The sequence below is a fragment of the Trachinotus anak genome, unplaced genomic scaffold, assembly GCF_046630095.1.
Source record: "Trachinotus anak isolate AG129_WGS33_773 ecotype Australia unplaced genomic scaffold, CSIRO_AGI_Tana_v1 ptg000007l, whole genome shotgun sequence".
NCBI classification, from domain to species: domain Eukaryota; kingdom Metazoa; phylum Chordata; class Actinopteri; order Carangiformes; family Carangidae; genus Trachinotus; species Trachinotus anak.
The window spans coordinates 21791041-21805114 of record NW_027273858.1 but is presented as its reverse complement, the minus strand read 5'-3'; the positions used below and the strand labels follow the sequence as shown (position 1 = coordinate 21805114).

Here is a 14074-nt window from a genome sequence, read left to right as displayed (position 1 = left end):
GTTTTTCAAGAGGAATGATCCATTATCGATTATATAACTTCTTCTTTATGAAAGGTATATCTGGGCTCCTCTTGCTTTCCTCTCCCTCTGAATCAACTAATAACATTCACCATGTCACATCCACCAACCGGCTAAAACATCCAATGCAGAGGCTGCTTCTTTCTCAAACCTACACAGAACAGAGGGCCAATTAAACTTATTATTTATCACGTTTAACTCATAGATCATTGTACAAATATTGTAATTTGCAATATTTCACAAGCATTTAATGCTCCATATCCGATGGGACTTGGACCTGAAGCAGGCGGCCCGTCAGACTGTCAGACTGGATGATGGATGGAGGCAGGGGGCTGTCAGGACCATGGTCAGCGCTCTGCGCCGCCTGTGGGGCGCTGTTGCTCTGAAGGAAGGAAGTTGACGGAAGTTCATTTGAAAGGAGCAACAACACTGATACACGGACAGACACGGTTCACTGAATAATGGTGATTTAAAAAAAGCAGAAGTTCAAATTCCTCTGAGGTCAGGACTGTCATCGCGCACCCTGGCCATTGGGTTTGTCCACCCTTGATTATGTGGCTCATCGTTGCACCTCTAGTAATTTACCACCAGATGGCACCATAATAAAGCTACTGTATAGGTTTTTACATCACAGCAGACAAAGGTAAACCATGGTTGTACAAGAGAGCAGAAAGACAGCTGAAAATAACTAAACTTTTAGCTCTGCTGGAAAGTGTTTTTAATGTTCCCATTTCTTGCTTCTACCTTTTATATTTGTTTTGGTTATTTTATTTTAATTTTTTTTATAAACCTATGAAATATGACATATAAATAAAGGTTTATTATTATTAGTAGTAGTAGTAGTAGTAACAGTAGTAGTAGTAGTAGTAGTATGATTTCAAGTGTTCCTAGGATTATATGATCATATGATGAAATAAAAAAAATATATAAATAACTACATTTGATATATAATAAAATAAATGAATAAAATAAATCTATGGAGGCCCTTAAGTGACAAAAGGCAGTAAAAGATTAACAGATGAGTCGGGATGTTAAATGGGAACTCAGGTTTTAAGCGGACTGTCAGTGGTAGAGTTGCATTCTGGGTAATGTAGGCTCTTGGTTTTGACATAAATTTTTGATTTTAAATGAATATTCTCTTTAAAAAAAAACACCCATTGTGAGTCCAACAGTATTACCTGTAGGAATGTAATCTTTTGAGTACACTTTTGAGGGGAAACTATACATCTCCTTCGCTCCATTTTAATTATTCAGCTGACAGTATTATTTATTTATTCTGATTCTGACGGTCTGATAACCTTTTACTGAATCTTGTTGTTTTTGGGGGTTTCCATACATTTCACCCACTTTCTAAGATTTTATTGTCATAAAAATACAAAAACATTAGTGGGCTTACTGAAATATAAAGTTTTAGGTATGTTAATACAGTAAAATGATAGAGGTACATAGACAACAGACAGAGAGAGAATCAGCCCTCTGTCTCATTGGCTCTGTTACTGACTGTCATCTGTGTTGTCCTCAGTGACCTTAGCTCTGCTGTTGCTAAGTTGAGCTAAACTTTCCCTCCCTCCACCAATAGAGACAGACTGTTCCCCTTCCCCTCACAGCTGTGTGGCCCGATTGCTGGAAATAACCCCGGCCTGCGGATCAGGAGTCATGGCTGTTTAACAGTGGCAAATGTTGGCCCTGTGCCGCTGTCCACTGGAAGAAAAAAACACACAGAAACAGTGGAAGACATAGGCTGAAATCTGTAACGGAGAACAGCCAGGGGATGAAGCTGGTCCCAACACTTTGGTAAAGAAGGTAAATCTGATCCAGTCATCACACCCATCCTGATGTGATGGATGACACTGTTTTCTACAGTAATAACTGAACTTGGACTGATTAGACTAAACAGTTTGATCAGATGCCACATGTGTCTGCACTTTACTCCTCTAGTTCTCAGGATGAACCCATGCACCTACACTGTGTGAGGATTTCAACATGACTCAAAGCTGTGAGCTGTGGAGACTAAAAATGGACAATAGGCAGGAAAAAATCATCAGATGAGTCTAAAATACAACTGATTCCCCCAATAAAAAGTACAGTTATTTGAATAATTAAAAGTTTATGTAAAAACAAATATTAGGTTTTATAACTATCCTTTTCAAGAAATAGCAAACTGGTAGCTTTAATCAGGGAGCTACTGCTTATTATAAGATTTTAGTTTAGTTAGTTTGACACTATGACAGACATTAAAATACACATTAGTACATAACACAAACATAACACACTAAAGTCTCCACCAACTCTACAGCAGCTGGTTGCCAACTTTTAATTAGCATCACCTAGCTAACTTCCTTATTGCTAGATTGCTGGCTGAAATGCTTTCATACAGCCAGCGTTCATACAGTGTGTGAATGATTAACATTAACTGCACTGGGTGGTGTGGTTTTATAAAGACAGTTAGCTGCAGCAGTGTTGCTCGCTGAAAGGGCTGGAGGCCAAACCTGTGGTCCTGCTGTAGAGGAAGCTGCAGTTTCAGGACCACTGTGCAGGTGTGCATTTCTAGGACCCAGTGTGTTTTTTGGTACCAGTGCCACCCAGTGAATTGGTGAGGGTTAGGCTTGTTTTCTGCACACAAATAAAACAAATTGGGTTTCCAGTACAGAATGGGCAACGACACCACCCAAATAGTCGGCTACTTTCTGTCCATCAATATTGTAGTGTCAGGTCTTAGAAACGGGGTCCTCAAACTGCAGCCGATGCAACATAGCCACCACACAATCCTCTCCTTTGGTGCACTGTTAAAAAATAAAATGACTTTGTCAAAGATAAATACAATAGTAAATATCCAAACTATTTTTATTAAGTGATAAAAAAAAGAGGGATTGAATGTAGAAAATAATTTAAAAAAGTATAAAGTTTTATATTTCTTTCTACACTCTTTTGTTTGAGTAATGATGTATTCATTTATATTTTTCAACACTGATAAGTGCATCCACAGACTACAGTATTAAAGTGTCATTCATTTGGCAGTTACAGAATAAGTACACTGTTACATCCCTCAGCCTGGAGACATTTCCTTCTAAAAGAACCTAGTGTACTGCGAACATGCCTTTTTGAAGGAGTCACTTATCTTTCTTAAAATAACCATAGAGTCTTGAATAGAATCGAATGATTTCATGTGTTTCCAATGCAAATCACTTTGTTCTAAGAACAATCAGACATTCAGGAAGGGAGTCATCTTATGTATGTTTGATGGTTAATGTACACAAGTGAGGCCTGTGTGTGGAGACAGGGCTGTAGCTAATATTGAGGACAATGGCGACATGTTTGTGTTTTCTCTGGGTTTATGGGGTTTTTTATACCTAGGATTTAACTTATGCAGACTGATGGCAGTATTTTTAGTCTCAGTATATTTAGAATTGACGTTTGTAGGCCAAAATAAAATGAACAAAATACTTTGGAACACATGTCTGTCTTCCAGTAGCTACAGGTTTTTGTCACAGGTCAGGTTTGAATTAACTGTGACAGGTTTTTGTTTTTCATAACAGAATTATAGCCATTACATTCATGCCACTCATCGAAATTGATGTTTTCTCACTCAAGGATGTTGGGTAATATGTGTGTTTTGCAGGGACTGTTCCATCACTTATCAGGCCAGTACGTCTACATCCAAATCATACAGGCCATCAACAACTGACAATTGTTATTTTGTGGCCAAATTAAACCAATACTAATTTCGAAGCCCTACATCTGTGTCACTGAGAGATGTACAAAATGTACCCGGTTACATAACAGAAGGTGAAAACTGAACGTTTACAGTAAAGTGCCACTGTTGCATTATCTGTTTATGTCTACATGTGTTGGGTACTGTAGGCTTATGGTTAGATCTATTTGTTTTCACTTAGAGTAATGTGAGATGGGAGTGCAGAAAATAAGTACTCAATCTCATGATAATAGAAAACACTTATGGACACACATTAAGTCCAAGGAACCTTAAGGTGCTCTTCTGGATTAAAAAAATTGGTTACCTAGTAACATGTTTTAAGAAACGTCTGATGAACATAAATAAAATAAAACTAAAAACCAATATTACCCTATGGCACAACAGTTTGCATTTCATTTTGAGAGTGGAGGAAATATAACTTATTATCAGAGGTGATGAACATTTGAAAAAAAACCTTTGCAGGGGGAAACTGAATGGATTTAAATATAACTACTTTGTTGTATCCATGTCTGAATGACAAAAAATATTTTTAAACTTACCTATTGATGCAACTGTGTGACTTTATGGTTATCATTTTGTTATATTCTCATGTTATCATTCTCAACACAATTCACTTTCTTTATGTTTCTGAAGCTTTCAGCCACATCTCTTGGTCTTCCTCAGCACATAATATGAATACTGTATACAACCATCTGTTATTATAGTGATTCCGGTGATTCCAGACTTACTGTGGGTCACATGATAACAATATAATCATCTCAATGAAACCAGAGAAACACCAACCACTAAGCACAGCCGCAAGATTTGGCTGAAATCTTTAGAAACACAGAGTCCATGTTCTGTTAATAATTTTTGCCAAACCACTTCCAAGGTCAAGAATGAAGCTTCAGCCTCAAGATGTAACTTCACTATCCACCATTTTTTCACACATTCACTGTGGGACAGAACCAATCAGTGGCTGTTTTCCCCTAAACCCTTGTTGCTTTTACGACACCCTGGCTTTAACAGTGCATCACGGAAGAATAGCTTTTAGGGCTTTTATATACCCTTCATTGTAGCAGTTGAAGGCTACGGAAAAAGCTAGTAAGTGGATCTTAAGTAAAGATTATTTTGTCAAACAAAATTTCAGCATTAATTATTAAAAGCACAAACTGGTCTTACCTCGGCTAATTACATAAATATGAACGTCAATGTGTTCATGTTCAAAAAAAAGACTGTAAAGACCATGAGAAAATGGGACACAAGACACAACAGACATCTGCTCTTTTTACAGTTTATTGTATATATATATATTTATATATATATATATAAAACTACAAAAGTAAGACTGTTTCAAATTCATAGACAGGAGTCCATTTATCTCATATATATATATGTATATATATATATGTGTGTGTGTATATATATATATATATATATATATATATACATATACATATACACATATACATATACATATATATTTTTTTATCTACAGTCCACATTTGGATCCCAATACAGTGATCAGCTGATAATTTCTCTCTCTGTGTTCTATTGCATAGAAAAAGGCACAGCTCTTAGGTCTGTGTAAAATACAGCCTTCGTAGAGGGAATCAGCCTCGACTGCAGTCAGCCAGCCTTTCCTGGTGAACTGCTGCTCGCTCAGACAGCGCTAAAACGGATTCGGTAACAAACACTGATCAAAAAAGTCTCAGGAGCTCGAATGTTGTTCATACTATGTACATTACTTTTGGCATTGAAGCGTCTATGACAGGCTTTGGAGTCTTGACATCTGAAGGTTGGAGACGGGTTTTTGAGTATTGCTGCATGAACTGTTCAACTGGAAAATGATGAACAAATGAGTACAAAAGATGTAAAACGTTGTGGCCGCTGACCCACAAAAATCAATAACATAGCAACAAACAAAAAAAAACATCAGATAATATAACTACCTATGTATATAAAAAATGGCTTCCACCCATTATTCCACACTCAGATACATTCCTATCTGAAGTACATTCCTACCACACATTCTGTACACGCATTTACAATCCAAATGTTCATTTCACATCCAAAATAAATATATTTACACAGAGAAGAAAAACAATATGAATAAATAACTTCATTGACAAAAAAGAAAAAAAAAACAAGCACTCCAAAATTCAAACATAGTGAAAGAAACAAGACACAGTCGTATACAAACAGTATTAGTTGGTGCTGCTATCTGCTCGGCTGACTCTGCTTTGAATTCTGTTGTGATGCAGTTTGTTTACGTACTAGCTGAGGTCAAATGCACTCTGGGAAACTAACGATCTTCCATTGGAACAAGTTTTAAAGCCACTCCTGCCTCACTGCTGTTGGCTAACGCAGTAAGATGAGTAAGACTGTAACGCAGATAACATAGTCTATTCCCAACAACTGAGCCCCACCAGCTGGGACCTCTGATAGAAATACCATTAATATAATTTTACACCATGGAAGGCTGTGTTGGTAGACACAGGTTTTTAGGGTTTCTTGTGTTATATGTTACTAGTTCTGACGGAAAAGTCCACCCTAAATTATTTCCAACACCTACTGGTGAAGTACCTTGTATTTCTGGATGATTGTGGCGTCTTTTTCTTATATTGCTGCGAATAGCCAGACAAATGTAGATGATATGCATAATGATAAGATTACAAGATTTAATGGCAGAAAAGGTTGAAGTGAACATTAAAGCTGCACTCATCCATATTTTATGTATCATTACTGGATCAAATTTCTGGTGCTGTTTGTAGTGATGAACTCACAGATAACTGTCACCAAACTTCCAGTTCCTCTTCACTCAGGTTCTCTTCGCACACCGTTCTGATTTTCTAGCTCACAACTCAACAACAAATTGCAGAGAAAGCTAGCCATTAGCTGGTGAGCATGGTGGAGCATTTATCTACCAGCTGAAGAGTTTCCCTCAGGAGATGTTGGATACCAAAACAGAGCAAAAAGGAGGGATTTGAATTTATCAGGTGGCCAGAAACACGATAACAAAAGAACACTAACGCTTATTACTGTTAACAAGCAATTTTTGGCCAGCAGCTTTATAAGGTGATAATATGCCCTATGTGATGTTTTGAGCTTGTTCTATTGCCCCCTAGTGGCAAAACAAATCAATGAATGCAGCTTTTGCACTAAAACCATTTTGCACTGATATTCAAGAATCCAATTTCATTAAAAGTAACCTCATGACAGCAACACTGAAGCAAGTGTGAAGGGAAAAGAAGTAAAGGTATCCTGGGGTAGATGTTTCTTTTAATATTTGAGCCTATTGGTTAAAATCTGATTGCACTGACTAACCACCTTAAAAGAGGCAAGGTGATGAGTGATGATGTTTGCTAACTCATTGATTTGTCTTTCTTAATACTGCAGCAACAAAAGGCATTTTACACCTTTTTGTATTATAGTATCAACTCTTATAACAAGCCAGGTGTCTGCACTTCAAAGAAGCTTAAATCTGTACTATCTGTGACTAGTTTGACTTTGAAAAGAAACAATGCTACGTCTGTGAATTGCAAAATGTGTCCACTGCAGGCCTTTTCAAAATACAGCTAATCATGTTGCCAGTGAGTTGGTCCATTTCAGAATGGGCTCTGTGCAAATTATGGCTAAATATGTGAGACATGAAATTTTCTTTCTTGCAAAAGCTTGTTGTGTGGCTGGAGATCTGTTCGTCCTAAATGAAGGTCAGCAGTCTGATAAGGTGACAGTTTTCAGTCTCCGTGTTTTCTTATTCCTTTTCAGGAGGAGCATCACAGTTAATAGCCAAATTTGTGATTTGAGTAAAGGGAAATTTGCGTGAAGAGAACTTTCAGTTTTAAAAGTTAGCATGCGTATTTAGCATTTAAAAGGCTTAACTTGGAGACGCAGCAGTGAGTGTCATCAGCTGGGATAAAAAAACATGCAGACCTTAGGATTCCTCATAAGACCCTTATCTTAGATGATGCACTTGCCATCACATTTTGTCTTTTTGTATCAAAAATCATGCATCGTGGGCCTGTGCAGGGGGGTAATGTTTTGGTGATGCAGTATGTTTGCAGTATCAGGTTTACATCAAGGTTTGGGTTTCCTTCCTCGGTGGCAATACATATTCAAATTATTTGAGAGACAGATTTAGCCTTCCTGCTGTCATATGTGAGATTTTGGGTCAACTTCAAATTGTACTGCACAATGTGCAGGAGTGAGCAGAGCTCTGAGATTTGGCATGTAGGGCTCCTATTCTAAACACAAGTAAACATTCTCATATGTAATACTGTGTGCCGTTCTTTAATTTGTCTGTCACTCATGTTGCTAATTCTGCATGAACCCAAACAGAAATGAGGCATTTCTACTAAAATATTTAATTTTCTTCGTGTGATTTTGAGAAATTCAACAGATGCCACGATGACGTCCCCTGCGAGCTGTAATAGCTGTTTTGTTTTGAGTCCAAATTTAACATGTTTAGAGCCTAAATTCTGTGTTAGTAAAGATAGGACTTTTCAGATCATCTACATCTGACTGGTAGGCAAGAGCTAGTGCTGGCACTGTAGCCACTTCCAATGTAAACACACCTAGCTTTCCTGTGGGAGCAACTCATTTGAATTCTGCTGTAATTGAAGCATGATAACCAGCCCGTATGACCAAGCTCATGTAAAATAGCATCCAGCACAGTTATATGTGCCTGCCAATAGGGAAGGGAAGGAAAAAATAACTCCTGAACTGAATTCATAAACAAGAACAGACATCTCCTTCTACCAGAAGAGTTTAACAAACAACCAGGTGATGTGTTTTAGAGCTATTCTCAAAGCATAATTATATAACCGAGCTAATATGTAATGTAGCACACTGGTAAAACAATGCATTTCTCATAAAACTTTTTATGCTTGCTTAACAAATAAAACATAGCATCTGAAATAAGATAAAGATTAAATAATTATTATTTGATCATGAGAAATTACCATACTTAATTATAGTTTTAATATAATAAATTAAAAAAAAACATTGAGGAGTGACCTCTCTAGGCTGTTAAAGTGAAAAGAACTAGAAAAAAAAACAAACAAATACTGTAAAAAAAAAACAGGAATTGAATAAGTGGTCATTTTGAAAGGCACTCATCTGCTAAAAGCCATGAATCATGTGTGTGCGTGTGTGTGTGTGTGTGTGTGTGTGTGTGTGTGTGTGTGTGTGTGCGTGTTGTGTCATGTTATGTTTATGTGTGTTCATTTGTATTTCTTTACCTGTGAGAAGTAGATGTCCTCACAAGGGTATAATGATAGCAAAATCCTCCAGAATGAGGACACTTTGCCGGTCCTCCTGTTTTCTATGTACAGTTACTCGTCAGGGTTAAGGCTTAGGTTCAGGTTAAGGTTTAGAACTAGGATTAGGTTTAAATTAGGATTAGGGAATGAATGGAGTCAATGGAGGTCCTCACAAGTATAGAAATACAAACTTATTTGTGTCTCTGTTTCCCAGTTACTTCATTTCCATATTTGGAAAGGCGAGCACAGTGCATGCACAGTGTTGTGTAGTAGTAGTAGTTGTCATAGTAGTACTAATTGACATCACCATCGATGTTTACAATTACCGACCTCTGAAGAAAGTTTTTTAAAAAAACATAAAAACAACAACCAAGAAAACCCCCAAAGCGTTCCCAAATTTTCATTCCAGTCTCTTCTCCGGGTTCAACTGTTTGTTTGTTTCTGAGGTGATGGCGTCCACAAATCACGACCCCACCAACACCTCCATGATGTGGTCCAGTTCTGTCAGATCAATTTTGAAAGGCTGATTGGCTGAAACCTGGGGGGCGGAGCCACTGTACGGCGACGCCAGCGATTTGAGGAGGTCGTCTGTCGTCACCACCGGTGACAGTTTGGCGAGGCCACCGCCCGCTGTCACGCCCACAGCCCCTGATGTAGTACAGGGGTCAAAGTCATACATGGACGTGTCGATGTCGGCGAACAGGACATCGTCCAGCGCCAAGTCTGAGAGAAACCCCGACGGTGAGGCAGAAGAAGGAGGGGAGGAAGGACAGGAGGAGATGTCTACTAAGCCACCGGGGGGCAGTGTGGGCAGAGTGTCCATTGGCCGGAGCTCGGCACAGCGAGATTCTGCTAGCAAGACGCCAGCTGCCTCTAGTTTAGCACCCATGGTCCTGCAGTCTCTGGGTGGGATCGAAGGTGTTGGAGAGAGGGGTGCTAACTGGGAGGGCCGGGTGAGTGGTGTGGGAGCTGGGGAGGTAGTCACGGTCATAGTATTAGCTGCTGCTGTCCTTGTTATGGCTGTGGGAGGACCCAACTCCATGTCACTCAGAGTGGAGGAGAAACCGTCAGTGGACAAGGCAGGCACAGGGACCCTGGGGGACGCCTGGCCGAGAAGTGCCGAAGGTAATGGGGGAGAATGCGCTGGGGGAGGCGACAGAGGAGGAGTGGGTGGGGATGGAGCACAGAAGGTTGAATCTCCACCGTCCTCCTCCAGTAAAGAGGCTGGGGTGAGGCAGGCTTCCAGAGGGGCGAGGCTGGCCTCCACACGGCCGGGGCAGGCCTGGGATGCCTGGCAGTTGGGAGGCACCATTGGGTGGGGTGAAGGCGGCGGACCAATCACCGGCATCAACTGTGCTGTCGCTGTCGCTGACAAAACACCAAAGGAGGGTGGCGCCTCACGGAAGCCCTCATCCATGGGGTCATCGGGTGGCGGCGACGGTGGCAGGAGCAGCGGCCGCATTGAGCCTTCCTGCTTGAGTTCGTCCTGGATGCGTCGCAGCATGTTGTTGATGAGGACGCGGCGCTCCAGGCTGGGCTCACCAAGCGGCCGCTGGCTGTACAACTTCATCAGGGAGATGTTGAAGATGGTCTGGCGCTGCAAGGTGTATGACACCTTGGACAGGCCCTCGGGACCGAGGCCTAGTCCCCCTCCCGCCACCGACGCCTCCAGCGTTTTGCCTTCCAGCCCCTCTTCATCCTCGTCCAGCTTCCGCTTCGCACCTTTACCGAACATATATCTGGAAACACAAAACCAGAAAGACAGGAGTTCATTTGCCACTGGACTTAGAACACAGCAACACAAAAACAGATATCAGATCACGCAGAATAGGGGTGGGCAAAAAAATCATACAACAATTTTTTGGTGTGGAATCGTAATCCATGTTCTGAATCACAATCTGCATCCAATTTTCACTCACATCTTATTGCCACTTTGGCCGTTCTTCTGGATGCTTGTCTGCTCGCCGCTATTCTTTGCCCACACACAATGGTGTATATTACACTTATTACTTAGTTCATATTGAGTATTTGTTTGGGCAGCAAACAAATGTTATTTATTTATAAGATGATTTGTGTAACTGATTTGAAAGTTCAGTCACTGCTCTGGTTTGACTGTTTGAGCTTCTTCTGGTACATGTGGCACTACGCCAAGGTCGCAGAGACTGCAGAGCAGAACAAGGACTGCCATCTCCAGCTTCAGTCAGCTGGCTAGCTGTTTAACATTGGACTGTGGGCTAGTTAGCAGCCACAATTATCTAAATATGGCACCTTTTAAAGACGCAATCTGACGAGATCGTCCACAATATCAGGTTCAGGTTGTCCACCCTAATCCAGAATGATGTGGTCCTGGTTTGACCCACTCAGTGACAATTATATGACCTCAAGTGGGTAGGAACCCACTTGGGCCAGTCTCCCCTCGAGGCCATAAGTGTTAAATGAACCCCTTCAGGGTTGATCAAAAAACACCAGAGGGCAGTGGTGAAAATTTAAATCCAAGCCTGACAACAAAGATATTCATTAGTTATTCATGTTTTGAATGCAATTTTCTGAACTAGTGAAATTTGACTCTTTGATCCTTGACAGCAGTAGCACCACTGGATCTCAGCACCAGAGATCACCTCACTGTGAAGTTTTCGGAGTGAAACCCAGCAGCTTAACCGTGGTGATTCAAGAAGCTGCTTAAACGCAACAAGCTTACTGCAACAGGGGATTTAAAACAACATACACTGAAACCAAGAGCAGCTGCAATGGGAGCCTCGCCACTACGTACTGTAGCTCAGCACACACATGCACACACTCTCAGAGACACAAAAACACACAACACACACAACACACACACACACTAAGTTACGTAATAGCAGCGTTCCCTGCTGTACCACAGGATCATAGGCCAGATTTAAAGCCCAACCCCCCTCCACCCCTCCCCTCTCCCTTCTCCTGCCATATTAGAATAGCACATTGAGTTACACAGTGAGGGGGTGGGGCAGGGGGAGAGAAAAGAGAGAGCTATAGTAGATTCCCTAAGCATACATGTTGCTGTAGTTAAACAGATCTCTCTAATCAAACTATCTGATGATGTCATTACTGGTCCTGTAAAAAAAAAAGAAAGAAAGAAAGAAAGAAAGAAAGAAAGAAAGCAGGCATCGCTGCAGTGTGTTTGACTCTAATCCAGGCTGACAGGCTCATGCAGCCAGTCGCTGTCTACACACACACACACATACTGCGCATGCGTCTCCTCACACACAGACAACCACACGCACACACACACACACACAGGAAGTGTGAGCTGCAGGCCCAGTCACCACGACTGGTTGGTTGCCATGACAAACAGAGTCAGCTGGGAATTCACCCAAAGAGATGACAAAGAATGGGATGGGGGAGGAGGGAGGAGGAGGAGGGAGGGGAGTCTGCTGGGGGGCAGGAAGGAAGAGGAGGAAGATGAAGAGGAGGAGGAGGAGAAGTGAGAGGAGGAAGTAAGTGAGAGATTGGTCTGGAAGAGGTGGGAGGGGAATGAGCAACCTTCTCTCCTCCCTCTGCTGAAACTACAGCTGAGCTGCTTCTGAGCAACGGACTCGACCACAACTCCTCTTTTACCTGAAGACTTAGAAACTGGCTGCTGGTGCAGGTCTGCTGGTTCACTGGCTGCACATTTACAGTGTCATATTAACAGTTTTCTGTTAATATGACACAAAAGTTGTGTCCAAGGCAGTGATTACAAACCAGATGTGATTATTTGTCTAAAGCAGATTATTGTGATACAGCAAACTGCCTCATCAAGTCAAATCAATTTTATTTGGATCTAAACAAATAACAAAAATACCTCAGACAGCTTCAGAATCTGTTTATCATACAACACTTTCTATCCTGAGACTGTCCTTTGTAGATCCCGTCTCTCTTCCAAAAGATACACAGATAAATCAGTACTGGCACAGATGTTGATTGATAAGAAGAAGATATTCCAGTGCAGAAATGTCAATGATATGTTTAAGGCAGTTTGGAAAAGGTCATGCTCTTGTCCACCAGGGAGCACTGACAAGTTTATTTTTTAATTTTTAAAATGTCCAGCTCAGGACATTCCAGTTTTTAAAAACTGAAATTTAAGGGATCCTGAAAAATATTTATGGCAAAGAAAATGCAAAACAAGCTTTTACGCAACATGTTTAAGATTTGGAAAGCATTCAAACGACAGAGTTTGGTGACATGACGACGCAGCATGGGATCATGGAAGTTGTCGTCTTCACCACCATTGCTGTCACCGTACCAGGAGCCATATTATCCGCAGAGGTCTCCTACTCTCCGAAATAAACAAACCCGGTGAGTAAACCTGTGAAAACACTGAATAAAGCAGTTTCATGTAAAAATCATCCCAAGGGCAGCGAGCCGAGCTGCTGCTAAAGTTTGCTCCGCTCATTTCTCTGATAACTTATGAACCAGACATCAAGGACATTTTTACTGGGACCTGAATTATCCACAGAGGTGTCGTCCTCTCAAAATCAAACAGACCCGATGGTAAAATCCAGGAAAATACTGAATAAAGCAGTTTCATGTTAAAAAAATCAATGTTTCTCCAATGATGTTCAGTGGATACAGGAGGTCTCGGAGTGGCTGGGTGCTGAGCTGCTGCTGACGTTTGCTCAACTTGTTTCTTTGATAACTAAGATCGAGATGTTCAATGACTAAAAAATATATAATTGAAAACAACTAAGCTCTAGAAAATGTGTCGTAAAATGTTGTTTAAAACTGGATGAAAAGTCAATTTTGACGTTTCTGGCAGATAATCGCAACACACATACGTGATATAAGGCCACAGGCAACCAAATGAAACAGACTGTTACCATGATTCAAATTGCGTTTTCTCTAGGTTTGAGTATTGACATATCAATATATACAACATGGGTCTAATTGTTTTTAGACATTTTAATAAGTCATATATTTTCACGCATATGCTTCAGTTTCAGTAAGACTTTCAGTTTCAGTTCCTTTACAGGAAATCAGGCAAATAATGTCTTAATGAGCAAATCCTGACATTGGTTACATTAAGTATTGATCAGTTTTTTTCTTATAACCAAAGAAGAGATGTCAGGATTGCCCACTTTGTTTG

General features: G+C 40.6%; 1 protein-coding gene across 2 annotated transcripts in view; it reads right to left on the bottom strand.

Moving 5' to 3' along the window:
• Window positions 1-4991: 4991 nt before the first annotated feature.
• sertad2b (SERTA domain containing 2b) overlaps window positions 4992-14074 on the bottom strand; it is a 40441-nt gene continuing 31358 nt past the window's right edge. For both annotated transcript variants that reach the window (XM_071481434.1, XM_071481433.1), the window contains exon 2: window positions 4992-10712. In XM_071481434.1, the coding sequence (XP_071337535.1) occupies window positions 9437-10708 (1272 nt within the window). In that variant the 5' untranslated portion in view covers window positions 10709-10712 and the 3' untranslated portion in view covers window positions 4992-9436. The remainder of the gene's footprint in view (window positions 10713-14074) is intronic.